This window comes from Phalaenopsis equestris, unplaced genomic scaffold, assembly GCF_001263595.1.
Source record: "Phalaenopsis equestris unplaced genomic scaffold, ASM126359v1 Scaffold000545, whole genome shotgun sequence".
In the NCBI taxonomy this organism is placed as follows: Eukaryota; Viridiplantae; Streptophyta; class Magnoliopsida; order Asparagales; family Orchidaceae; genus Phalaenopsis; species Phalaenopsis equestris.
The window spans coordinates 242,887-270,302 of record NW_018164985.1 but is presented as its reverse complement, the minus strand read 5'-3'; the positions used below and the strand labels follow the sequence as shown (position 1 = coordinate 270,302).

The following is a 27,416-nucleotide window of genomic DNA, read 5'->3' as shown; positions in this document are numbered from 1 at the left end:
ATTTACGTACTCCACCAAATAACATTCTAATAACTCAGCAATAAACCCCAAAAACATATCGATACATTTATAATTCTGCGCACATATTTTTTGCTGTTATTCGAATGTTTTGTAGGTTATTGGGGGTATTAACCCCAATAACACTGATATAAACCTTCAATACCAGCCGAATAATCTCTATAAGCAAATATAACTACTTTAAGAAGCATTAATAATAATAATAATAGCATCGGCACCGTTGACGTAGGTGCGCACGTCATATTTTTTCCAGCAGAACGAACACCGCTGATTACATCGGACACGCGTCTCCCTTGAAGTCCAGAAATGCTGTCGAAGTAAGCGTTGGGCCGAGGCTTTACAACAGAAAGGGGCTCTTCACCCATATCTTCTCCGAGCAAGGTGAAGAAGAAGCTCGTCGGAACCCTAGTTCTAATTCGTCTCTGCGGTAAGGCTTCCGCGGGATTTAATCCACTATTTATAATTGTTTTTTCTGGTTGAAATTCTTTTCATTGATTAACTTTTCAACAATAGTCCCACCGATGAGTATGCGCTATTCTGAAATCCATTGCTTCATTCGGGCTACATATGCAATACTTACTATTATCGTCTTCTTACAAAGGGCTTTATTTAAACGTTGAATTGGAAGTATAGCTAAATATGTTATAGCCATTAAAAATATAGGACATATCATCTTCAGTTCTTTCCAAATGAACTCGGAGTACCTGATTAGGAATGTATTGATGTGCCTGGAAGAAAATAATAGATTGTATGTGGTAAAGGTATAGGCATATGATGGGGGTGTTTGGTAGCACAAAGGATTTAGCTTAAATAGGATTTAGTAAGTCCGGTAAATCCGGATTTATGAAATCTAGGGGCTGTTAAATCCAGTTGACATGTTTGTCATCTTATTTCGGGATTTAACAGCATTGGTTTTAAGCCGCTTAAGTCCATCAAAAAATAGATACATCCACATGCTCTATACGAATCACAAAAGGAGACAGTGGTTACCTGTGAAAGCGTGGGCCATCCAAACTGCTCCATTGATATGACATGAGAAAAACGCCATAGACAAGAAAAAAAACATCTTCAATGTAGAATTTAATCCTCATCAATTGATCACAGAAAGTGAGAGAGAGATAGAGAGAGAGAAAGAGAGAGAGATAGATTCATATAATCAAAGAGAAATCAATTAAGTAATTCAATAATATTCCAGAAATTGCAAGTAGAGAATTTTTTTAAAATGAAGTTTCCTTTACTTGCAAAAGAAATTCCAAATAGTTTAATGTTGGAAATGCACTAAATGTAGGATTACTCATTTGGAATAGCAGAATCAAAATTGAACAATCTTAACATTCAATCATTACACCACATTTCAGTAGCAAATAAAGGAAAAATTGGGTGAAAATATTTACAGGAATTTGGTTATACGAGGGCAAAGTAAATGTTAAGGAGCATTTACGAATACCACACAATTCATATGTTTTTATATGTCTAACAACAAAATCATCATATTTATAGGCATCACACTCAAATCTTTAATATTACATAAAAAAATTCCAATATTACTAACTTTTCTAAAATAGAAAAAAACACCTTTTCATGCACAAGTTTATGCCACCGAAGTCTCTACACATAAATATGTAAGAATTGTGTAATATATATTCAAAATTCACAAATTTTGATTAATTAAACACCACAAAATCAGTACGGCTTAAATAAATCAGATATAATAGTTTTAGTTTGGCTCGAAATTTACCCGTGGCTCGTTAAATCATACAATAGGCCCATTGCATTCCTCCAATTGAACCAACCGAGTTGAATTCTACTAATAATACCCCTATCTATATCACCATTAAGCACAAAATAAATAACTTCATATGCCACATAATATGATATTCCCACAATATGTTCATTTGTGGAAACATACAACTACTTTAAGATGGCCTCTAATAATCAGAGCTGCATGCTAAAGTTCAAGCCCTCTAAAACTGCTCTGAAACCAAATCTGAATACAATTTGATAGGAGACAGGTTTGAACCTTCACCTTATTAATTAAAGCTCATCTAGCACCCTAACTAAACTCCTTTGAGATATTAAAAATATGTTTTATAGAAAAAAGGGAAAAAAGAAATTGGCTCGGATTCATTATCATTCAATCAACAGGCATATCCAACCACCAATTCTCAATTAGTGACAATGGAAATAGGGGTTACCCACAATAGATGCGCAGGCCATCCAAGCTACTCCATTACCACTAGATGAGACTAATACACATCGCTGCATAAGCATCATATGAAGTTCTGCTCCGCCATTGGGTTGGCAAAATTGTCTTTCATGATAGATTTCATCATCACCCAATCTATAAAGAGGGAGAAGATGAAATCGAGAGATGCAGAGATTCTTGGAATTTATAGTGATGAGAATCATGGTGAGTAATTCATTAGTCACCAATGGATTGCATAGAGTTGTTGAATAGATATGGGTGGCAGAAAGAAGTAAATGAGAAGCATCTACACCGTACAATAAATGTGGGATTACACAAAAAATTGACTAAATATCATAATGATACAATCTCTGAATTTTTACTGAGATGGATGTAATAAATCCATATTTCGCCAAAATAAGGCAACCTAGAAGTGAATCAAACTTGTTCAAATTTTAAGTAATATTTAATTCCTTGTCGTATTTGTCTTCACTGAAATTTAAAAAGCAAAATAAGGCTTTCATCAAGTATGCATTCTTTAAACATGCATTTCAACAATCATTGAATGAGAATTTCATCAAGCTTAAATGACAATGTTATTGAGGATTAAAGTAACTTACTATCAAGAATTGAATGATCTTGTTCATGAGCCTTAAATGTATTGTTCATGATCATTATGAAAATGAGCATGTTATTGATAACAAAACGAACTTATACAAAATTATCCTTTGTGTCAGCTTCTCGTTTATGTTAAAAGAATATACTCATCATAATTGGACTTAGCTTAGTCGAATCATAATTTTTTTTATGTTCAGTTCGAGCATGAGCCGAGCTTTTACATATATATTCATCCTTGACTTGCTTAAATTTTAAATGAAGATTGCATAAAGAAAATAAATCCAAAAAATAAATTTCATAATAAAAACTTTCAACTCAGAAGTATAAAAAATGATTCTTGGATCTAAAGCAATAGTAGCAATAACATAACCGCTTCCCGTGACGAATGATTTTGTAGGTGATAGGGATGATTTTGGATTGTTGTATGTTCATGGAGTCATGATTGATATACATATCTTCTTTATTTTATGTTAAACAATTACTCAGCTTGATCGAGCTCTATGAGGCATTACTTAGAGTCAAAAACTTATTTTCAAATCGAATGCAATTTTTTAAATAGAAGATAATGACAACAACAAAAAATAGTAAAGCTTACACGTACTAACCATAAATTATTTACAATTGCATCTCGTACGATTTCTCCTCAAAGTTTGCATGCATACAATTGCATTTCGTCGGTGCTAGTAATCTCACATAGCTGATTATCGTGCTCCATCTCAATTTGAGATATATCAAAATATATATCATTCTCACGATAACATCCAATGAAATTGTACAAGACTGCACAAGCCATCAAAATGTTTGCTTGTACCTTAATTGGAAACTCACTTTTGTGACTTAATACTTGAAATCCTACTTTTCATATCCCGAAATTTCTTTTTACAACATTGTGTAGATGTGTGTGTCGATAATTGCACAATTCATGTGGGGTTCAGTTTTTACAGTCGTGGTTATACGGTAATTACTAAAATGATAACGATATCCTCTAAAAGGTGCCATCATCTTCTCTATATTTATATACTTCGAGTCAACCAAATAATATTTATTTTTAGGAATTGCAAACTTGCCCTGCTTTACTGACCCTTATATCAGCAACAGGGCCTTCCCATTCGGTGGCAATAAATATAAATTGGTGATCAAACATAACTACAACTATCACTTTTTGTGGCGAAAATCATTTTTTATTACGGTACCTATTTGTGCATCTCTACTAACCACTACAGGGATGTGAGTTCCATCAATTTCCCCTATATCTTTTTGAAAATATGGATAAAATTGTGCAGTTGTCCGTATAAAAGGGTCATGATTCGCTTCTGCCGGGAGTAACTTAATGAATTCTTTTCATAATATGGTAATCGCTCGTAACACATTATTGAAGTATCTACTTACTATTTCTAACGAGTACCGAAAAAATTGACAGAGTTGCCTATAACTATGAGCATGTACGACGCCTCGAAGAAAATTTCTAATTGTTCTACAACCTTCATATTCTTAGTATCAGCCAGTAGTCTTTTGTTAATCAATAAATCTCTCAATTGTATAAAAGTCCCTGTTAGAAGCCTGAAACAATTATACGACTTCGTTGGATGACTGACCAAGACACCCTGATCGTACTGACGATCGGTGTTGGATCTCTCAAACATAAGTTTTGAGATATATTCGTCATCATCCGATGAACTTTATTCATAAAAAAATAGTAGGTATCATCTCTGTTATAGCACGAGTTAACTGTAAATGTGTATCAACCATTTCTCGGATCTCATTCGGAAAAGTCCCCTTGAAAAAATGTGGCATTGCTGAATTAAGATTGACAACACATTAGTAAATGACAACAATTAAAAAGCATCTATATCTTTCATCTCATTACAATAATTACAAAACAATTGTTATATCACAAATATCTTAGTTTGGCCTGCTCCACATTGTAAGATAAAAATTTTTGCTTTGAGGGAGATAAAAACATGCATGTAAAAAATGAAGTTTAGGTGTAAGATATGTAAATGCATAAGAATTGAGTTGAATGTATGTAAATTGAACTCGTAAGAAGGGAAAATTGTGCAATACAATGAAGTTCACATAAAAACGTGCAGGCGTAAAGAGAAAACAAGGGATCTTTGCATTTTGCTCTTCTTTTTTAATTATTCACATTGTTTTTTTCTTTAGATTCGGTACTCATGACACCGTGGAGCGCCGACACTTAAGGAGCTTGATTGATGAGTTGATCAGAGTAGGAAAACTAAAGGACATTAGACTGAAGGCAAACACTAAGAGATAGGAGATAGGAGATATTTCCTGTCCCAACACATGGCATTCACATAGCGATATTCCTAACTATTCTAGGTGGAGACCAGTTAGAGGATTTTCCCCGGTCGAGCCTCAAATGATTTTGATTGCACGAGATAAATTGGGCGAGCTCATTCCAATCACTGGTAAATGGACAACCACTCGACTCCTTCATAGACGTTGATCTGCCTGTAAAAAGAACTTTTATAATGTCGATGCATGATCATGATGCTGATCGCAAATTACCAAATTGCAACATCCTCTTAGGCACGAGGAGTTAATGAATATCCTTTTTAAAAGTATCTATGTCAAGATAAATTTGGGGACTTGACGCCTTACTCCTATCTTAGGCTCTTGTTCGGTTTCTCTAAAGAATGGAAGGAAGCGGTAAGAGTTATTGTTCTGCCCATCGCTTGGGAGAAATTAATAAGTAGTTCACAACCTTGCTCGACTTCGTCGTAGTCGACGCTCTAGCAATCTACACATCCATCTTTGGCCCCCCTCTGTTGAGCATTTTTAGAACGATAGTAACAACCTACCACTTTATAGTCAAATTCCTAATAGGTGGAGAGTTGATCATTATCTGAGGAGACCGAAGTAATATACAAGAGGAAATTTTGCAACTTGATGCTTATAGAGGAAGCGGCCTGGAGATGAATGAGATTATCAAGGAAGTTTCAACTGTGGAAGAAGAATTAGGAAGAACCATTCAGTTTTGCATAACCTTTGATGCTTAACAAAGATAATAATTGATTGCAACTTTTTGCGAGTACAAAGATATATTCGCTTAGATGGTTGATGAGATACCAGGGGTCAATATTGATGTTGCGTGACATATACTCAATGTTGGCAAGGTTGACTCAAGAGTTCAGCCTATCAAACAGAGGATGATGCTAGTCTCTATGACACACTGAACCTATCCGCTAAGAGGTATAGAAGCTGCTCGACATAGGTTTCATTCATGTGAGAAGTCTTATAGCTAGAGTGGGTCGTCTATTTGGTGATGGTGCGTAAGTTCAATGACAAGGGGTAGATGTGTGTTGACTTCACAAATTAAACTTAACTTACACGAAGGACAATTATTCATTGAAACAGATAGATGCACTTGTTGACTGTGTTGTTGGCTACTTGGATATGAGCTTCACGGACATATTCTCCAAATATCACCCAATAAAGATGCATCTAATATATGTCTAAAAGACATCTCTCATCATAAGGATCAAAGTTTATTGTTATAATATAACGTTCTTTGTTTGAGCTTAATAATGCATGTGCAACTTATCAATGAATTATTGATACAATTTTTTCTTAAAAAAATAGTGAGATGCATGCTGATGATATATTTGTTAAGAATAAATCCCTAAAACAACATATAAATGATTTAAGATAGAACTTCAAAATGCTATAATGGTTTACAATACTTAAATTCACTCAAGTGCATCATTGAAGTTGTGTATGGAAAGTCCTTGGCTAGCTACCCTCACTATAAAGCATCAAAGCGAACCTGGAGGTAGTAGAGGTCATCTTAGACATTCTATCTCCTAGAAGCACCAAAGAAATTCAGAGGCTAATAGGTTGAATTGCTGGATTAAGCCGCTTTATATCTCTTCAAAGTTTTACGGAGATTTGACATTTTTATAGATTTTGTTTAAAGATTAGGTCATGTAGGAGGAGGAACCTAATGTGGCGACAGGCTTTGGGTGGATGTTTTGTCTTAGTGGAGTCGTTTAGGGCTTGAGAAAAATTAAGAAAACCCCTGTAAATGATGGGAAAAATTGTCTAAGTCAATTTTGAAACTTTATATATATATATATATATATATATATATATATATATTAGAGGGTTAAGTAGCTAATGAAAAAGATTAGGATAGATTCGGTTGACCACTTGAAGGTGGGTTTTGGTGGATATTTGAGAGATTTATAGAAAAATATTATAGAGAGGTAAAGGGATGAAAGTGCAATACTTCCACAAAAATAATAAAAAGAAAAAAAAATTTCAAAAAAAAAAAGGAGGAAAATGCAAGGAATGAATAGACACATCACTCACCAAAACAATAGGATGGTGGAAGATCATCCAATCTCTGCCTTTTCTAAATATTTGATGAAAATTCAAAATTTTTCTCAACAATCATCCATATTCATTTAGCCAATAATAATAAATAAGTAGGTCGTTGCACAATTCCTAATTATATTACTAAAAGAGAGAAAAAAGAGGGAAGGAGGCCTCTTAGGCCTCTTGTTTATAATGGAGGGAGGGGGGTTGGCCCCAATAGCTGTGGAAGCTTAAAAAATTATTAAAAAATTATTAATTATTTGCATAAACATGCTGTCAATTACTACACATTTTTGCTGAATTTTCTTAAAAAATTAAAAAATTTAAACACCTTTCAAAAATTTTTAGATAAACTTACATTAAAAACATAAATATAGCTTTTGCAAAATAAAATAAAATTAGACTTCTTGTTAGATTAAGTCTTCTTCATGAATAGATCTGCGAGGAGTAAAAGAAGATAAATATTTCATTTTTCTACTGCCTAAGATTACTTACAAACCCCCAATAAATGGAAGGTGTAAATCAGTCAATTTAAACTCTATACCTTTTCTTTTGGCATGTCTATGCCTTTGATTATGTGTTTGAATTTAGTTTAAGTGATTAAATGTTGCAGTTTGTTAATGTTTAATTGATGGAGCTCGTAACTAATGACTTCTTTCTATTTTCTGGTAACAGTGGCTAATGGGTGGTTCAAGATGCATGAAGATAAGAATAATGTTGTGTTCTCGGATAAAAATTTCACCATTGATGAGGAGATCTCTCAGCTTACTAAGCTCAGAACAGAACCCACTGAAAACATGCGGAGGGCAACATATCCCAGGCAAAAGCTACCTATCCCAATAGTTAGAATGCTATCTGGGAGAGAAGCCATGGGTAGATTTGCCTTAGCTGATTGCTCTTATGCTCTTGGGCGGTATTTACCTGCCAATGGTCCCTGGTTTATTGATAGTATGGATTCACGAGCATATGTCTCTCAGTTCTCTGATGATGGTTCACTGCTAGTTGCGGGATTTCAGGTATTATGATCTTATTATGATTTTTTTTTAAGTTTTATGTGTAATATACTTATTCTGATTATCCTTTTGTCTACAGTTAGAACTTAAAGGATGTGTGATATCATGTTTAACATTACCGCATGATATTATCTTTTAGGGAAGTGATATTAGAGTATATGATGTGGAGAATCATTGGAAAGTGCTGAAAAATATTGCAGCAAAAAGTTTACACTGGACGATTACTGATACATCACTTTCACCTAATAAACGCCTTCTTGTAAGTTTTACCTTTTCATCAGTTATTTAATTTTATTTTCCACATGCTGGCTTTTGCTAGACCAATGTTAGGCTTTTCCTAGCAAAGTTCATCATCTTTTGTGTTTAACATGCTTAAAGATGCCATTATGTCATTATTTCGATAGTTTGACATGTTCTTCTATTCTATTTTACAAGCAAGTCCATCATTGCTACTTTCCTGAGATGTTACTTCCTTGAGATGTTGAACTAGGCTACCAACAGCCTTGTAAGCTATATCTTAAATAAAATTTAATTGTCTATCTATTGAATGATAACTAGGAGCTTAGGCGTATCAAGTTGTTTTTCTTGTAGATGTTTGACTTGGCATTTGTGGATCACAAATTTGACCCATATAACTTGATTTGCACTATATACGGTGGAGCACTATTGGTTGCTGATTCATTTTAAGCCAGACAAGCATTTGATAAAAAACATCAAGACATTGCAAACAAATAAAACAAGGAAAAGAATTTAAATGAAAATATATTGATCTCTAACAATGTCATTTCTCTATAACCTACCAAACATTGGAGCAATTAAAAAAAATTCTGTTAAAAAATATTCCAAATATACAATATAAGGGGAAAATAGAATTTTACAAAACCATAATTAAGTTAATTATGATGCATGAATCTAAGTACGAGCAATAAATAAATTATTGATAAAAAAATTAATCATGAAAGAGCTAAGACATGAAGATAAATATATAGCAAAATTAAGAAGCCTGCACCGTGGTATGGTTACATCTAGAAAATGATGAGAACAACAACTAATACAAATAAGAAATGGGAAAATAAACTTTGGTGATTTAGAAATGAATTACAAAAGTACAAGCTGTACCAATATCATGGGGGGATAAAATTGATGTGGAAGAACGACAAAAAACATGTGGAAAAAAAAATGCAAAATAGTTTTATGGCACCTTATGTGGCATTAAACAAGAAAAAAATGGAGAATAAAAATTTATCAGGTTGATTGTATAGTTGAGATAAGAATGATGACTTTTGACCGTAAGGATGATCATCACTAATCAATAGAGTTGAATTTAAATTTATCAAAAAATTGATAGATTTCACATCACTTTAAAATAAATAAATATTTGCTAGCAAAAAGTTATCCCTGACCATTGTAATTATGCCAACTATGTTGTATGGATCCCAAAATTGGACTATAAATAAATCATAGATAAACAAATTGAGCTTGAAAAGGACTAAGAAAGTTTGGATGGATGCACATTAGCAAAACTAGAAAGGATAAACTAAGAAATAATTACATCGATTTATCATAAGGAACAACCAATATTGAAGAACAAGATTGGGAAATAAACCTAAGTGAGTTTGAAATATATAAGAATATCACATGATAAACCAATACTATGATTGCATAAAATTAATGTAGAAGTAAGATGATAAAAAAAAAAAGGAAAAACAGAGATAACTTGGATCTAAAAACAACTGAAAAATATGCCCAAAAGTATTTTGACACCTACTATGTTACTAAACAAGTATACATGGAGACAGGGAATCAATAAAATTAATTTTATAACAAGGATAAGAATGATGACTATGATGATCATCACGATGATCAATAGTGTTAAATCTAAAAGCGTAATGAAACCTGTAGATGCTCATATCGTTTCAAAATCAACAAATATCTATAGAAGGAAAAAAAAAATCTACCAATTATTATTATCAAATAAAATGACACTTATCTCTAGATTAATTTTTTTTTTAATACATCTCTAGACCTATTTAAAAGAGAAGCATATATAATAAGTTAAGTGTTGCCGAGAAGAGAATGATTAGGTGGATGAGTGGCTTACACTTAGAGACTAAATGTGAAATGAATATATCCGTGATAGGGTTGGTGTAGCTCCTGTGACGGATAAAATTAGAGAAAGTCGTCTTAGATGGTTTGGTCACATTAAACGTCGACCATCTGATGATTCTATTAGGAGAGTAGATGTTTTAGATTCGACTTGTGTTAAGAAAGGCAGAGGTAGACTAGGAAAACTTGGGCTTATTGTATTAAAAATGATCTTAATTTACTAGAACTAAATGAAAATATGACACTAAATAGGACGCAATGGAGAAAAAGTATTCATGTAGCCGACCCCACGTAGTGGGATTAAGGCTTTGTTGTTTTTGTTGTTGTTGTTGTTGTTGTACATCTCTAGACCTATTTCTAAGTAACTTATTAAGAAAAAAATGATCAAAACTCATTACCAAATATGTTTGCACCATCATGCCTACCGGGCAAATTCCATCTTAAAAATACATAAAAATATTAATCCAAGAAATACATTTCCTAATAAGTATATTGTTTAATACATCTCTAGAGACCTATTTCTAAATATAGTCAAATTTGCATAATGATCTCCATAACAAATCCTCATTAGTTTTCCACGTTAGGAGTAAAAGATCAGGTCACAAGCTTGAACTGCTAATAAAAGACATTCAATAGACAAATCTAGCATCTTCAACGCCTTTCTAGATGAACCCTGTTGCACTCCTTTCCTTAAAACGAGCATACTTCAAAAATTACAAACGACTGTGTCCTAACTAACATTCATCAAAATAGTGTAGTTATTCATTGTTTATCAAATTTTTGAAAGGAATTCAGTAGGAAATTTTTTCAGTATTTTGTTGATGAATGCAATAAAAAAGTTTAGAATGAAATAAATTCAACCTCATTTAGGCTCATCAAAGAAATATGTTATCCAAAGACATAACCAAAAGAGAAATAGAAAATTCGGCAAAGTACTTCTAGAGTTGGAGTATTAAAATCAGAACAATGAACCTAAAATGTTTTGTCTCAACCGAAAGTGCTTTCCTAAGATAAAACAATAAACTGTAAGCTTGAAAAAACTACATTTTATTGGATCATTATTTAAAATTGAAGGGATCTACAAGCCACCAACAACCATTGAACACTATTTACGATTGATGTGTAACATTACTTTTTACAGAAATAAGCAAACTTGTGTATGCGGTTGGAAGATGATAAACAGAAGAACAATAACTATTATTGGGCAACAGAGCTGCAATAAAATTTGTGACTCGAAAGAATAAAATAGCAGACATGCTAACCTTTTTTTCGAAGTAAAAAAAAAGTAGACGACGTGCTAACCTTTTCTTTGAAATCGAGGATGGGGCAGTGTTTGACAGAGGGAAAAAAAGGCAAGTTGGTAGGACCAGTGACTTAAACACGTCGACTTCCTCCCCTAAGTAGGGCTTCGGGGCACTGTGCGATGAGAGTAGCTTTGTGGGCACCGTAGCTCTCTCCTTTATTTTCTTACATAATTCGTTAAATCTGCTGAATCTGCAGATTTAGTAAATCCGGGATTTATATCGAAACGGTGAGAATTTCGGATTTATGGGAGGCTGGGATTTAACATCCCTCATATTTGCGTTCAGCTGGATTTAGGTTAAATATTGGGCCAAAACCTCTTAGAAGTGTGCTACCAAGCACCCCCCTACGGTTGATAAGGTAATGGCCGACTTATAGATAGTTATATTCCTTTATGAACTCTATAGAAAGCAACTAGAACTTCCCTGAGGAGATACATTTATATAGATTTTTTCTATTGAAAAAAATTTCTTTGCCACTTGTACTTCTTTGAAGTAGTGATTTTGTTGTTTCAGTTCTGCATATGTTTGAAATTTAGCATGTAATTTAAATCTAGTATGGTTCTTGTATGGTCTTGAATTCTTGTGATTAGTTATTCCTTGGAGATCAATTGCTGATTCACGTTGATTTGAGTTCTTTAATTTGCTGTTGACCAATTTAAGTGGCATATAACTGCTTGTGTTAATTAGTTTGCTTGGTCATGAATCACTGCTATTTCATTTTTCCTATTTATTTGCATTTGTAGATTGCGCCTTCATTGCGAAACCTATGAACGTTTCTTATCATATTTTATTTTGCCATACATCGCATTTTAAACCATTACATCTCAGTAAGGAATCTTATATTAATTTCTTCCTATGCTAATCCAATTCCCCTTCATGTCCTATACTCAACACTTCAGTGCCTTCTAGCATGGTCCATTTCCTACATAGCTCTTGCGTCTTTGTGCGAGGCACACTTTGTGCTCCTCACATTGCGCTGAGTCCCTTGCGACCTCTTGTGGTTTATGCCTGGCTATTGTGTCTTCTCACTAAGGTTGATGTCTTTTGGCATCGATGTCAATTTGTCCTTTGAGCTCATGTTTCTCTTGACCTCATTTCATCCACTATCTCGACAGTTAGGGAAACGGCCTTGTTGTTCTAATTAGGTTTTTTCCTTTCTCTTGTGGCATATGAATTCCTGTTCCTTCTTTATTATTTGGCATTGCGCCTTTCAATTCCTCTCGTGGTAGCCTCTCAATCCATCTTTCCATCCTATTTGAACTCCATCACCTGCTCATCTGGTGATCCTGCATTGTGATGCCTTCTCTTTGATTGCTCCTATACTTAGGTTATCAACGACCATTTGTTTGCTCCTAAACTTCATATATTTTCAACATCCTTATACTAAACATTTCCTTTAATTTTTTTTTTTTTGCAAGATTGATATTCTCTTCAACAGAATATGCCATCCACTTCTCATTACAAACTCACGCTTATTTTCACTGATGATAATATTACCATGCTAGCAAGTCCACTTTGTTAAAGAAAAGTTGGCAAATTTTTTTGGGCCATCATAATTTGGAGATTATTTGCAAATTCATGACAGACTTGCGCTAGTTTGTTGATTTCTTTATCGAGCTTATTAACTTTTGTCATATTATTATAAGGTTATCTTTAAAAATAAATTACATTAGATTTATTTCATGGTGTTCCTATATATTTGTGGCTATCCGATGCTAAAGTTAAACTGTTGTATGTCCTTTGACTTATTCAAGGATGCATGTACTGTTTCAGCTAATCTATCTTATACTATTTGGGATCTTTCTTTGATAAATTATTGCAAGTGGATGCTACCACAACTTATCTCTTGGTTGTTTGCGGGTTGTGTTTTGGTAGAATTTGAAAGCATTCCTTTGTAGTTTTTCTCTTTGAAAATTTCTTGGTACTTAGAATGATCAAGGCTAATTTGGAACTAAGAAAATTAAACATTCTGGTACATGGAGAGTGTACAAATGATCTATTTATACCATTAAACAATATGGGCGCAGCTAATTCTAACGACTGATTACTTAATAAGGAGAGCTGCACCCATGTTGCTGCATAACTTTGGCCATTAATTCTTCCTCACTTTTGTACATTTGTTCTGTTTTTAAGGACGTTGCAGTTGCACTATATTTAAATATACTGAATTTTAAATTTTCATCTTAATTAGCGAAAAAAAATATGGTTTCTCTAATGCAGGCGTATGCCAGCATGTCAGCTATTGTTCATATTGTTGACCTGGGGAGTGCTATGAAGGAATCATATGCCAATGTTACTGTGAGTTCACTTTCTTATATTAAATACTTCAGTTAAGAGATTTGCGCAAATTCTCAAGCATATGACATGTTTTTACATATTCATACTGTTACTGAAGATGACATTATTTTTTTTTCAGTAATTTTATTTATTCCAGTAAAATTACTGATCCATTTCTTTCAAGGCTGCTCATGAAATGTTTTGTTATTATTTGTTATAATTGTGAAGCCATTTAAGCTAACCAGTTTACTTTTTGCTGTGTTTGGGGACATAGGATTCCGTTGAAGAGCTTTCTAAGTCTTTAGGATTCTCACCAACATCTCTTTTAAGAATAATTTAAGTGATCACAGAAGTTAAGCTTGCTACCGAGCCCTTAAGTAAGAACAAATCCTCAAACATCTTCATGAAATCCTTCTTAATAGTATCACATATCCGTAAAGAACTTGATAGAAAAATCATCTGGATGAGGAGATTTGTTAGCACTTAAAGCACATTTTGTAGCTTTAATCTCATCCAAAACAATAGGAGAATCCATAATATGTAGAATAGAAGGATTATTAGTTGAATAAAATAATCTACTTAAGTTTTTCTGAGAAATTGTTGCTTGAAGTGAAAATGAAAAACATCATTGTAGTTTTCTTGATTAGTTGTAAGATCCCCTCTAACATGAATGATACTAGATTTAACCCAAACCTTGATAGGAAAAACAAATATGATTACTAAAAGCAAATAAGCGGTTATAATAAAAAACACTTGAAAGGAAAATCACAACAAATACAATATAAACTCATTTAGGGCTCGATCCATTGGAGGGTTGAGGTCGGTTTGGTGATCGAAGAGCAGAGGCAGGTGGTTGAAATGGGCTGGAGGCAGTTGTGACAACAAAAGGAGGGACTGGAATCTTGTTAGCACGGAAGCGGAAGGCTTGGTCAGCAGGGGCAGCAAGTGGGGTGGCAAGCGGTGGGAAAGGCTGGAACCGCTAGAAAATAACAAGTTTGCTGTTTTCCGGGTGACGACAACAAAGGGCGGCTGTCGGGACGGTGACAATGATGAAAAATGAATGGAATGGGAAAACTGTTGTGAAAAAGAACAAACAAGTGTTGTTTAGGGCGACTGCAACGATGAATGATGGTCAGAAGCATCTTGGGGAAGATGCGGAGGGTGATCAGGAAGATAATCACCACCTGGGAGAAAGATATGAACGGATCACCACTCAATTCTTCAGATACAACTCTTGACGGGAAGAGAACGGATATTGGCGGTTGTACTAAATAAAACATACAAAAAACTAACCTAAAACATAACAACTAGCATATATAGTTTTAGGATAAAGAGGAGTGGGCCCACTCAAAATAGGAGGGAACCGTGTGCAAGGAAGGAACACTCAATACTTCTACCATCTGGACCAGGCTGATTGGCATGCATCTTCGACTTCCGACATCAAGGCACATTCGCTGGAAAGCGTCCCCAACTTCCTGCATCAAGGCGCATTCGCAGGAAAGCGTCCCGCTCCGCGTCAATCTCCCGGGGTTAGGGGAGCTTTAACCTCATCCGTCAAAGCTTCTGTCTCCTCGTCATATGAATTTAGGTTGGCCCAGTTGCAGATAACGAAAATGACATAAACTTCAGAGAAGTCATATGAGCGTTGTCATTTCAAAGCACATCATGATAAAATAACTGTCCATCCTCTCTTAGCACAATTTGAGTTGTAGCTGCATATTGATGTAGATTTTCATATGGTAACTCTCATGCCCTTGAATTTGTAATTTGCTTCTTCCACTCCTCATACTCGGCTGGATGTATTTAATAAACAAGGCTGTCAGGAGGGGTCAACTCTGGAACAATAGCTCTGGCAGGCTTGACCACATTGACGTGTAACCACTTAGGAGAGACATCTTCTTCTTGGGAAGGATCTGGATCCCAAGGCAAAATTTTCTTTTCCACAAAGAGTTTGAGGTGGTCTCCAATAATGTGGTTCATTCATCTCATTTGATCCTCTGTTGGGGGTACACCATTGAACCAATTTTAATAACCAAATGACTTCCTACGGGCTTTCAAAAGTGACGCTTTACACGAAAACAAAAAACCTATATATATATATATATATATATATGAAAAGTTTGAAATTCTCTTATTTGGGGTTGTCCTGTGTTTGATATCGGCTCCTCAACCCCTTTTGGACATTTAATGTCAGTCCTACTGATCCTTCTTTCAACGCTTGCAAAATGGTAGTTCGGGACACCACAATCTCATACTCTACATGAATGCTCATTAAATCAGACTCACTACCTTATAGAACAGTTACGGTCAACTCAACTGAAATATTTCTCATGGGCTCTGCTGAAATTATGTGTATCTTTTCCTTATCAATTGGAAGCTGGTACTTCTTTGTGTCCTTGCATTTTTCCGTGTTTACTGTGTCATTATCTATTTTTCAAAAACGCTCTGTTAAGTGAAACATCATTCCACTTGTTGTGCAATTTGATTCAATATGTCCAATTTTGTGGCACTTGAAATACTTTCCGACGAGAATTAATTTTGGATTGTTTGTTGGCTCCACCTATTTTTTATTCAGAACTAGTGTCTTTTCTGGTGGGGTCGACTTACATTTTCTCTTGCGTGTACTTTGGATGTAAGATCCTGGGGGTTGAAACTTGGCTGTAAGATGTGGTGGTAACCTAATGATGACGTCTCTTCATTTTTGAAACTGGGGTCTGAACATTTGGTCTGTAGTGAATGGTAGGTATCGACACTACATCTCCCGTTTCATCTCAAATCAGGTAGTGATCTTCTCTTTTCCCTCATGCTGGCATAGGTACTTCAAATTTTACCACCAAAATAATGCACTCTTTTTTAACTTGCTGACGGCTAGCTTTACAATTCCGCCCGATGAGACATCCTGACGTTCAAAGACACATTCCAAGGTGGTCTGGAGTCACTCAATGAACTCGTTTAGATTCATTGGACCGTCGAATAATGGTAAATCCACTTTTACTTCAAAATTATGGTTCTTCAATTATTTCAGGTCACATCTTTGGGATAAAGTTTCTTCTTTTTTGGAATTCGCATGGTGGAAGAGATTCACCTCATTCATTCGATCTAGCAAGTCACCATTGTTGCTACGGGTGATCCATCCGGATTGCCTTCTAAAAGGTGACAAGCCTCTGTTGTAGTTGGTGGGTTTTCCACTGCATATCCTCCATAGAAAACTTCATTGTGAATTTTCATAAATGGTATCCCTTAAACCAGACTTCTTGCGATTATCTCCTTAGTGACATGATTAGGTTTTGGGTGCTGGAGGTGGAAAAAAGTGTGTAAAGGTGATGTAGGGTGAGAAAGAAAAATATCAGGTGGAGATAGGTTTGGGTATAGTAGATACAAGAAACCCTGGGATAGGATTAGAGTTAAGTAGCTTTGATACCAAATAATACTGGACTTAACCTAAACCTCAATATAAAAAATAAATATTTTTATTGAAAACAAATAGACGATTACAATTAAACACACTTGAAAGAGGCATTATAACAAAAACGATACAAACTCACACTAGGGTTCGATCTATGGGTGGTGGTGGTTGGCTAGGTGGTCGTGCAACAGAGGTAGGTGGTTGAAATGTTTGGGGGTGGTTGGGATAGCAAAAGGAGGGACTGGAATTGCATTGGCACCGAAGTGGAGGGTTTGTTCAGCAAGTGGGGTGGCAAGCAGAGCGGCGAGGCGTAGTGGGAAAGGCTGGAACCGCTAGGGGATAATGAGAAAACAACCAATTTGCTATTTTTTTGGGTGTCGATAGCGGAGGGGCTAAGCGGGGGATTGCAGGACAACAACGGATGGCTATGCGAGACTGTGGCAGCGAGCAAGAAGGGTCGGAATAAGAAAACTGCAGTGAAAAACAACAAATGAGTGTTATTCGGTGCTACTTTTGCGATAGAGGATGGCCATGAGCGTTTTAGGGAAGATACGAAAGGAGTCGGGAAGATAACCACCACCTCGAGAAAGAGATACAATTGGAGCACACCCAATCCCTCAAAGGGAGAAGAACGAACGCTAGTGGCTATTCTAAACAAAACACAACAGAAACTGACCTAAAACATAACAAATAACATATATATAGTCTAGAGTAAGAGGAGTGGGGCCCCGCTCCAAATAAAAGAAAACAGTGCACAAGGAAGGATCATCCGATCCTTCTACCACTTGGATCGAGCCAGCGACATGCGACATTTTTTGCGCTCGAGCAAGTATGGCGCTCCCACGTCGAGCATAGGCGTGCTTGCACCACTGACTTCCCGCATCAAGGCTCATTCGCGGGTAAGTGTCTCGCTCTGCATCAGTGAATTTGATAAATATTTTTTCTTCTTCTATATTTGATGATTTTTTGAAAAAGAAGGGTGTCTCTTTAACGAAATCATTTGACTTTGAATATTTAATGCTAATAAATATTTTTTTCCTTGAGATTGTTGTAGAGAGCAGATGCCTAACCCGTTGTAGCTGTTATACTAATCATGTATAACACGCTCAATAAGATTAAAAAAATTGATAGAGTTATTCAAGAAGCCCGAAGGTTGTTCTGGACTATCAGAAGATCTATAATGTAGAGCCAAAGTGATGTGAGAATGTCCCATTAGTCATGGGATCATAGATCCCATATTTACTAACAACTAGCCCACACTTCAAAATAAGCTGCTCAAACTCAACAGTGTGTTCTTCCAACAAGAGATCTTGTTGTTGTAGGTGATAAAACCTCAAAACATATCATCTATAATGTGCTGATAGGTATTCACATTGCATCTCTTGTTTCATCGTGGACTACGTGGTGATTGATGCGACTTTTTATTAATTTTATATATTCTATATAGTAACTATGATATAAATGTAAGTATACGTATCGCTCAAGTAATATAGAACTTTCTGATTAAGCGCTGATTATCGATCCCACGAGGAAGTGAGGAAAGAGAAAGCGATAAAAGATGTCTTTAGTCAAATTTCAGTTTACTACTATTAGTCCTTAGTTTGAAATATCGATTAAAATGGTGTTTTAGCTAGTAACTACTTCTAAATGCGAATTTTAAATATAAGGATAGTAAACCGAAATTACTGTCACTAATTTTGAATGTGTAAGATACTAACAAAATTAAATTAGTAACTACTAGCAAAACTTAAATGTAGAGTTTAAAAATACTAACTATTAAACTATGTTTATGTGATGGAGTTTTCTTATATGAAAAAGCATCTTTCCCACTATAGTGAGCTTTTTGGTGAAATGAGATGAGATAAATGGTTTAAATCTTAGGTTTAGTCCCTAAATCCATAGCTAGGCTAGGAGGATACTAACTCCGATACTGGCTCTCACTCTAGAGCTCCCACTTCCCTTCTCCTGAAGGCTAACACTTGCTTTAGTTCTTAAACACTAAGACAGAATTGAGGATTTTAGTCTGTCACCCTACAATCTCTAATTCTATGCCCATCAAAGTATATTTCTCTATTTATTTGCATCCAACTCCCATGAACTTCACCATCCATGGAATTTGAATGTGGTTCCACTTTGTTGAGAATTATACTGCTCTTTCGGGTCTTAATGCAATTACAACGAATTTTAACACTACAACAGATTTTTATTGTAATGTAAATGAAGTGCAAGTAAAAATCATTACATTTATAATTAAAACTTTAAGCATGCATCCCAAAATCCAAAACATGAATTCTACTAATTGTAAAAAAAAGTAAAGGAAAAATAATGACATAATTCTCTCATGCCATTATTTTTTAAGAAAAAGAAAGAGTAAGAGAAATACATCACAAAATACGAAGAAAACACAACAAAAAAACTTTATTACATCAAAGCAAATCCACTAGATAAGTGTTTACAAAATCATAAGATAATGAAGAACACAATACTTAGCTTTTTCTCCTTAAAAGAAAGATGAAAATCTCTTCCACAAAGTCTCCTGCTGATCCATGCAATGCTAGAACATTCCCTTACAAATTCTCTCAAAATTCCCTCACTAATCTCTCCAAAAAAGGTAGAAATCTACATTTCTACTTCTATTCTAAGACCACTAAACTTTCTCCACATTTTCTCATTCACACACACCCTCACACACAAACACATGCATATGATAGGTGCCAAGCCCTCTTTTTTAAAGAGACACAAATTCCCTTATTTTTTTCAAGAGAGAAATCTATTCATCCAAAAGACATGTCTCTTCATTCAAGAGCCTTATCCAAGTGTCTAGAAAGTCAAGAGCCTTATCCAAGTGTCTAGATTCATTGAATTGCTTCATGGGGTGTTTGAATCACTTAGGAGCCTTCTAGAACATCAAAACCCACCAAAAATCGATCCATGACCGTCCCGGGAGCTGTCGGCGCCATTTTCTCTTCGATTTTTCCTCTTTGGCGCTGCCGGCGCTGGCTCTTGCGCTGTCGGCGCCCACCCTGCGTAGCTTCATTATATTGCTCCGTTTGGCTCCGTTTTAGCTCTGTTTCGCCCCGTTTCAGTTGCGTTGCGTTCCTAACAGATAGACCTACAAAATAAGTTTAAAAAAACCTTTCTTTAAAGTGTAATTTTATTCAAAAATGTGTGAGAAATGTAAAAGAGATTTAACATAGAAAGACGTATCGAAATGTGCTAGGACAAAATTTTCTTTTTTGCTTGTTTTTGCTCCAAATTACATCGTTTTTGCTTCTTTTTCTCCAAAACTCCATTTTCTGTACCTGAAACCAAAAATATAGAAAATATCTTTCTTTAAATTGCATTATAATTGAAAACCATCAAATATAGGCATTAAAAACATATGAAAAATTACACATTTTTTAGGTTTATCAGTGATCTTACTCTTCCCTTCTCGATGCCAAATACACTTCAGGTTCTTCCACCATAACGAAGTATTTTTTTCAGTTTAATGACTGTTAATTTAACTTTCTTGTCTTGAAAAAATATATTTGTACTAAAAAAATTATTCTATTGTTTGAAGCCACTCGATAAACTCATTTAGATTGATGCGATGGTCAAAATTTGATAAATCCATCTTTTCTTTAAGATCCTCTTATTCTGATACCGGAGTTCTCGGTCGAAGTTAACTTCCTGTGTCATCTCTTCAATCTCTGCAGTTCTTTGTTGGAGGCGATGAAGTTTTTTGCTGTATCTCTTCATGAGTAGGTTTGGACATATTTCTCCGTGGCGATGTGTTTAACAGTGTGGGATCAGTGGAAGGAAAGAAAAGAAGTAAAAAGAATGGAGAAAAAAATAAATGAAAGAATGAGAAAAAATATTGGTGTGGTGGATTGGGCATGAGCAGATGCTAGAAACCCTAGGTTAGGTTTAGGGTTGGGCTAGCTCTGATACCAAATGATATAGGAGTTTACCCAAATCATGGCGCAAGACACAATTTTTCTAATGGCTTAAATAAAGGTTACAATGAAAAGTTAAAGAAAGAAGGACGACACACAAAGCGAAAATGTAAAACAAAGGATTACAAAATAAAGACTCGATAAAAGAAGACGCAACACGCTTGACGAGGAGGGAGCTCAGGCGGTGGTGCAAAGTAGATGGCTGCGGTGAAGGCCGTAGAGGTGTCTTGCTGCTGTGGAAGGGAATGACAACAAATCAACGATGGTGAGGGCGTCGAACTGTAGTTGGAAGGAGCTTGAAGGGCAATGATGGCTGCGGCTTGTAGGGAAGCTGCAGGAAGTAGGTGCGACCTGCTGGACGAGGGAGATGAGTAGTAGGTAGAGGTGGCAGGAAGGCTGATTTAGGACTGGGAAGTGGGTGGATAACAATGGGAAGGGTGGAAGGAGAGAGAGAAGAGGATCTGAATCCCTTCCATAGAGATGATTTCAGTGATGAAGAAGATAGGCCACGACATTTCAGAATCCATTATCAGCGGCCTAAAGAGGGTTGCCTATGTCCCTTCCACATGGAAACTTTCCGAGAAGAGATGTCCCTTGAAAGACACCAAGACCACAGGATCAAGGTAGATTTGCCCGAATTTGAGGGGAGCATGGATCCAGATGAATTTATTGAATGACTACAGGCAGTTGAGCGGATTTTCGAATACAAAGAGGTACCCGAAGAGCGGCAGGTCAATTATAGAAAAGTATCTCCCTATGGTGGGAGAACGTACAACGACAGAGGAGACGAGAAAACGAAAAAATTACTACGTGGGAGAAGATAAAGAAAGCCATGCAAAAGGAATATCTTCCCCCTCATTATCGTCAAGTCATGTTTTTGAAACTCCACAATCTACAACAAAGCGATTTTTCCGTGGAGGAGTTCACAACTTAGTTCCACCACTTATAGCTGAAGTGTGACCTGACAGAGCTTGACGAGAATACAATAGCCATATATCTTGGGGGCTTGAAGCCTAGTTTTAGCATTGTGGTGTAGCTACAACCATATTGGATGCTGGGAGATGTCCAAAAACTAGCATTGAAAGTGTGAAGGCCGCAGAAGCTGAGTCGACAACCACCACCAGCTAGGCAGACAACCACAGTTGGAGGCACTAGCAGGAACACGACGCAGAAGGTTGACAAAATTTGTTTGGATACTAAGAAAGCCACCCCCAGTGAAAAAAAGCCAACTACTATGCCCGCCAGAAAATGCTTCAGATACCGCAGATTTAGGCACATAGCCTCCTGCTGCCCAACGAGCATAGTTTTATCTTTTACCGAGTAGGGCATGGTGGAGGAGGTTACTGAGGAGTAGGAAGCTGAGGAACAGGGTGAGGAACATCAACTTCCACCAGATGAGTGGGAAACACTTGTGATTTGACGGATTCTGCAGGTTAAGGACACAAGGGATCCGCAATGGCTTTGCCACAACATTTTCCACACCCGCTTCACAGTGAACGAAATTGTATGTAGGCTTATCATCAACGGGGGTAGCAGCAAGAAAGTTGCATCAATTCAGATGGTAGAGAAACTGAGACTCATCACTCAGAGGCATTTCCAGCCATATTCACTGACGTGGCGGAAGAAGAAAAGCAGGATTAAAATTTGCCAGCAATGCATAGTAGAGTTTTCAATAGGGAGCTAGTTGCAGGATCATATATGATGTGATGTGATCTCCATGGATGTTTGCCACCTTCTATTAGGGAGACCGGGACAATTTGACCAGAAGACTCAGCACGATGTATTCAGAAACACGTATTCCTTCACCAAGGACGACAAACACTTTATTCTACTATCCTCGATAGAGCCCGAGGAGACAAAAACCCTCGCCAGCAAAGTAGCGGGACTGGTCTTAGTGATAATCGATGCTCCACCCCCATGGCCACCACCAAGCCAGAGATTTAAGTTTCAGGAGATTGGACTGAGATGGAGGTACACTCACAAATGCTTTAAGAGATAGTACAGTCGATAATGGGATCCAGGTACTGCCATGATTAAAGGCAAGGGACCAGAGTTTCGACTGATGAGGCGAAGCTTCCTTAACCGCAGGAGACTGATGCAGGGCTCGGGAGATGATCTAGGTACCATGACAGATTGGGACTACTCTTTCCTTTTTGTCATTCTTTCCTTTTCCTCACCTTTCTTTTCTCTCCCCCCTCACCTTTCCCTCCTAAACACTTTCTAAATTTAAATCCTTTTCCTAAAATATGAGATCTGATTTTATTCTCTCTTTTTATTTTATAAAATCTTTTCCTAAAATATGAAATCTGATTTTTATTCTCCTTTTCTATTTTAAAAAGCATTTCTTAAAATTTGAAATATGATTTTTATTCTCCATCTTTTAAATATTTCCTAAGATAAGTCATGTCTCTTTATAAATAGGAGAGGTTGTGTTTGGAGTTAGGGGCAAATTCTTATGAAATCTGAATTCAGTTTTGTCTGAGTGTTTTCCCTCTTGAGGTTTGTATCCGACATCAAGGTAGTGCTTCGGTTGTCCCTTGTCCGAGGTGGTGTTCGTCTCCGCGGATCGGGCGGTACTCCGACTGTAGCTCGACCCCGCCAAGATATTTATCTCTCCGTCCATCCCATCAACTGCTATCAACTACTTATCCAGCTCCTACAGCGGACCCCAACCACTTCTTGCATTTCCTCACAACCACCAACAGCTTTCCAGCCTGCCACTGTTTGCCGGATTTCCTCCCTACAGCTCCCTGCATGCTGCAGCCTCTGCTGCCCCTCTCTCGCAACAACAACAACTTTCCGTCCACCTCTACCAGCTGTCATCTCCCTCCTCCAGCAGACAACAAGTCGCTCCTCCTTCTTGTACCTTCCTTGAGGCTGCAGCCCCCACTGTCCCTCTCTCACATCAAAAGCAGCCTTCCTGCCACCTTTTCCTGCTACTCATCTCCCTCCTCCAGCAAGCCGCGCCTCCTTCATGCAGCTTCCCTACCGGCCGCAGCCACTATTGCTCTTCTAAGCTCCCTCCAATTGCTATTCGATGCTTCTACCATCGCTGCCCTTCCCTTCCATAGTAGCAAGGCACCTCTTTGGTCTTCATCACCTTTACCTACCTTGCACCACCGCCCGAGCTCCCTCCTCGTCAAGCTTGTTGCCTTTTCTTTTGTCTAGTCTTTACGTGTAATCCTTTGGTTTACCTTTTTGTTTTTTTATGTCGTCATTCTTTCTTTGAGTCTTCACCGTAACTTTTGTTTAAGTCATTAATAAAATTGTATTGTGTCATGGTTTTGGTAAACTCTGATAAACTTTGACATTAGTCGAGGTAGTGGTTCTTTGTCACTGGAATTGCTGGTAGGATGATTCACCGCCTCCTCTCGATTTGATGAGTCAAAATTGTGGTTATGGGTGATCTCACCAAATTGTCTCCTTTTAAAGGCGATAGACAAGCTTTTGTTACATTTGGAGGATTTTCTACTGCATAACTTCCGTGGTAAGTTCCTGGACATTTTACTGAGGATTTCTCTTTGGTGGCCTTCCGATCACATTTTCTGCTGATGTATGATTGCAAACTATCGTTGGTTAGGGGTTTAGGTTTTAGGGGTAGATGTTGGGGTGAAATTTTTGTAGGAAAGTTGTATTTTACAAAAATGTTAGGGTTGGGGATAGAGATTGCAGTATGAATGATTTATAGAAACATTTTTTTGTTGTGGTTTTAGATTATGTTTGGAATTTTGGTTTTGGGCAAGGATGATACCCTAAAGATTTAGGACTTGCCAGACTGATACCAAATAATATCATTTTAGGGTTCCGAGAAGTTATTTGTGAAGCAGATTTAGCGGGTAGATGTTTGTGGAATACCATGGGACGATAATAGGGGCGGTCGATAGCGTTTGTAGAGAGAGAAATAATGTTCGACTTTTGTTCCAACTGAAAACAATAAAGATAACATCAAAGCAATGAGGTACGGATATTGATGGAGTTAACAACCCATTCTCGCACAAGCCATCTAAACACCACTTGTAAAAGCAAATAAAAGACACATCACTCCATTATGGTAGAAATTAGCGATACAATCTCCAAAACATACAAACCAAATCCAAAATTCTAAAAAATTAGGAAACAACAAGATATAAATTGCCCACTCTTAAAATAACCATAATTCTAATTGAAGCAATAGCCTACAATGGCCTGGCTCTGGTAGAATAGCGGCAGTATCCCGCTAATGCAATTACGAGGTAAAAATCTCATCTTCCTTGCGTCACAAGGTCTCAGGATCGCGGAATCCCGCGGATCCTCTGTAAACGGCGGGATCGCGAAATCGCGAATCCCGTGCGGAACAATTCCCGCGCGGAACAAATCCCGAGCCTCCTTCCCTCGCCGCATTTGAATCGCGAACTGTAGACGTATCCCGCGTCAGCCGCATTATGATTTCGACATTTCTCTAAGTAACACAAATGATAATAAAACTCCAAATTTCTCTTAAAAAATATAATGTTAACCCAATTGATCTAGCAAATAGGCTAAGGACCTCAGATTGAGCTTATTGATTCCAAATTGATCATTATCTCAATACACATGTAAATATACACACTGCATCAAAAATTAGATTCAGTCATATATATAGAAAAAATAGGAACCATGGCTTGATATGTTTTTTTTTTTTTTTGCTCATTTATGAAATTATTGTTGGGATAGTTGTGACTATCGGGTTGGCCGATTGCATCTTTCTTGCATTGAGCTATCCAATGCTGGTAAGTGGATATCTGCCTCATAATAACACATTTAGATCTTTTAACTTGATACTTAATTTTTTTCACAAAAGTTATTGATAAACATTGCCCGCCCATTTTTGTTATGAAAAAAAAAAAAAAAAAAAAGAGAAATTAAATTGAGGTTATTCACTTTTATTTATTTATTAATTTATTTTTTGTAAAAGCGCCTCATTAATCAAAAACAAAGGATAACGTGTATCTTTTTAAAACCTAATTCTATCACAAGCCTTCTGCTATTCCTATTATATGGGCATGGTATGAAATCTATTCTAGCCGGCAAGGTTCGTTATGATGTCACCCAATTTGTCCAAATTGTTTTTTTCGGAATTAACTTTTCTCATTCAACCGAAAGTATTCTTGGGTTTACTCATTTTTTATCAAATCCTATCAGCTAAAGGCTCCATTATTTTTTATCATCTCCATTTCTGCAAAGGCCTGAAATCTGTAATGAAGCTCCCATAAAAGATCTCTATTTTTTTCTAGTTTATGTAATAAATTGGGCTTACGAGGGCAGAGGTTTCAAGCTTATGGCCTGCACAGTTGAAATAATTTCAATCGGGAAGTCTATGAAAATAAGATTCTTTACCTCAACAAATTGGCAAAATGCAAGCGTTTGTAATGAAATATTGAAGATTTAGAAGGAATTCTTTTAGAGTCTGCTTTTAGGTGATTTCTGGAAGACATTACCTACATTGTTATTAAGCTTTGCAAGCATTCTGGTGTTGGAATCTATTTTTCGCTGAGAGGTTTATTACATCTTCCGTATGTTTAACCGTAATTCTGCCTATTGTTCATTTTACATGCAGGAGATTCATGATGGTTTGGACTTCTCTGCAGTTGGGGAGGATGATGAATTTGGACTATTTTCCATAGAATTTTCAAGTAATGGTCGAGAACTTGTTGCTGGAAGCAGTTGTCATTCCATACATATTTATGACCTTGAAGCAAATAGGTTGAAAACATGTTTTCAAGCACACGCGGTACAACTCAAAATGTTACTCTTGCTGTTTCCTGCTCGTTTCTTCAATGATTTCTAAGAAAATAATGAAATATATAGCTGATACTTCTCATCTATTTATCTAATTTCTGGTATCTGCTCTTCTTTTGTCTGGGATTACTCAAAATTTCTGCTTATACAACTGAAGTTTACTTATGTGGCATATCTCAGCATATTTACATTATTGAATTAAGATATAAAATAGAAGCCAATAGCTTCAATAGCATTTGATGTCTTTTATAGAGAAACTTGAAACCTCTGCGCTTTTATATAAGCATGATGACGGCGTTCCTTCATGCCACCCTTTGGCACTGACACGAAAGAGAGCCAAACTGTCTACCTGTTAAATACTTTTTGACTGTTTGGGATCCTCCCAATGCCAAGGGATGGGTGGTTGGCTCCCATACGTCCTCTTTTCCTTAATTAGCATTAGTATTTGAGTTAGCG

General features: G+C 36.4%; 1 protein-coding gene across 1 annotated transcript in view; it reads left to right on the top strand.

Moving 5' to 3' along the window:
• Positions 1–294: 294 nt before the first annotated feature.
• The window catches only part of LOC110029053 (LEC14B homolog), a 52,632-nt gene continuing 25,510 nt past the window's right edge, over positions 295–27,416 (top strand). The window contains exons 1-5 of the mRNA XM_020731165.1: positions 295–445; positions 7,835–8,175; positions 8,312–8,431; positions 13,803–13,880; positions 26,779–26,952. Of these exons, the coding sequence (XP_020586824.1) occupies positions 7,855–8,175; positions 8,312–8,431; positions 13,803–13,880; positions 26,779–26,952 (693 nt within the window). The 5' untranslated portion in view covers positions 295–445; positions 7,835–7,854. The remainder of the gene's footprint in view (positions 446–7,834; positions 8,176–8,311; positions 8,432–13,802; positions 13,881–26,778; positions 26,953–27,416) is intronic.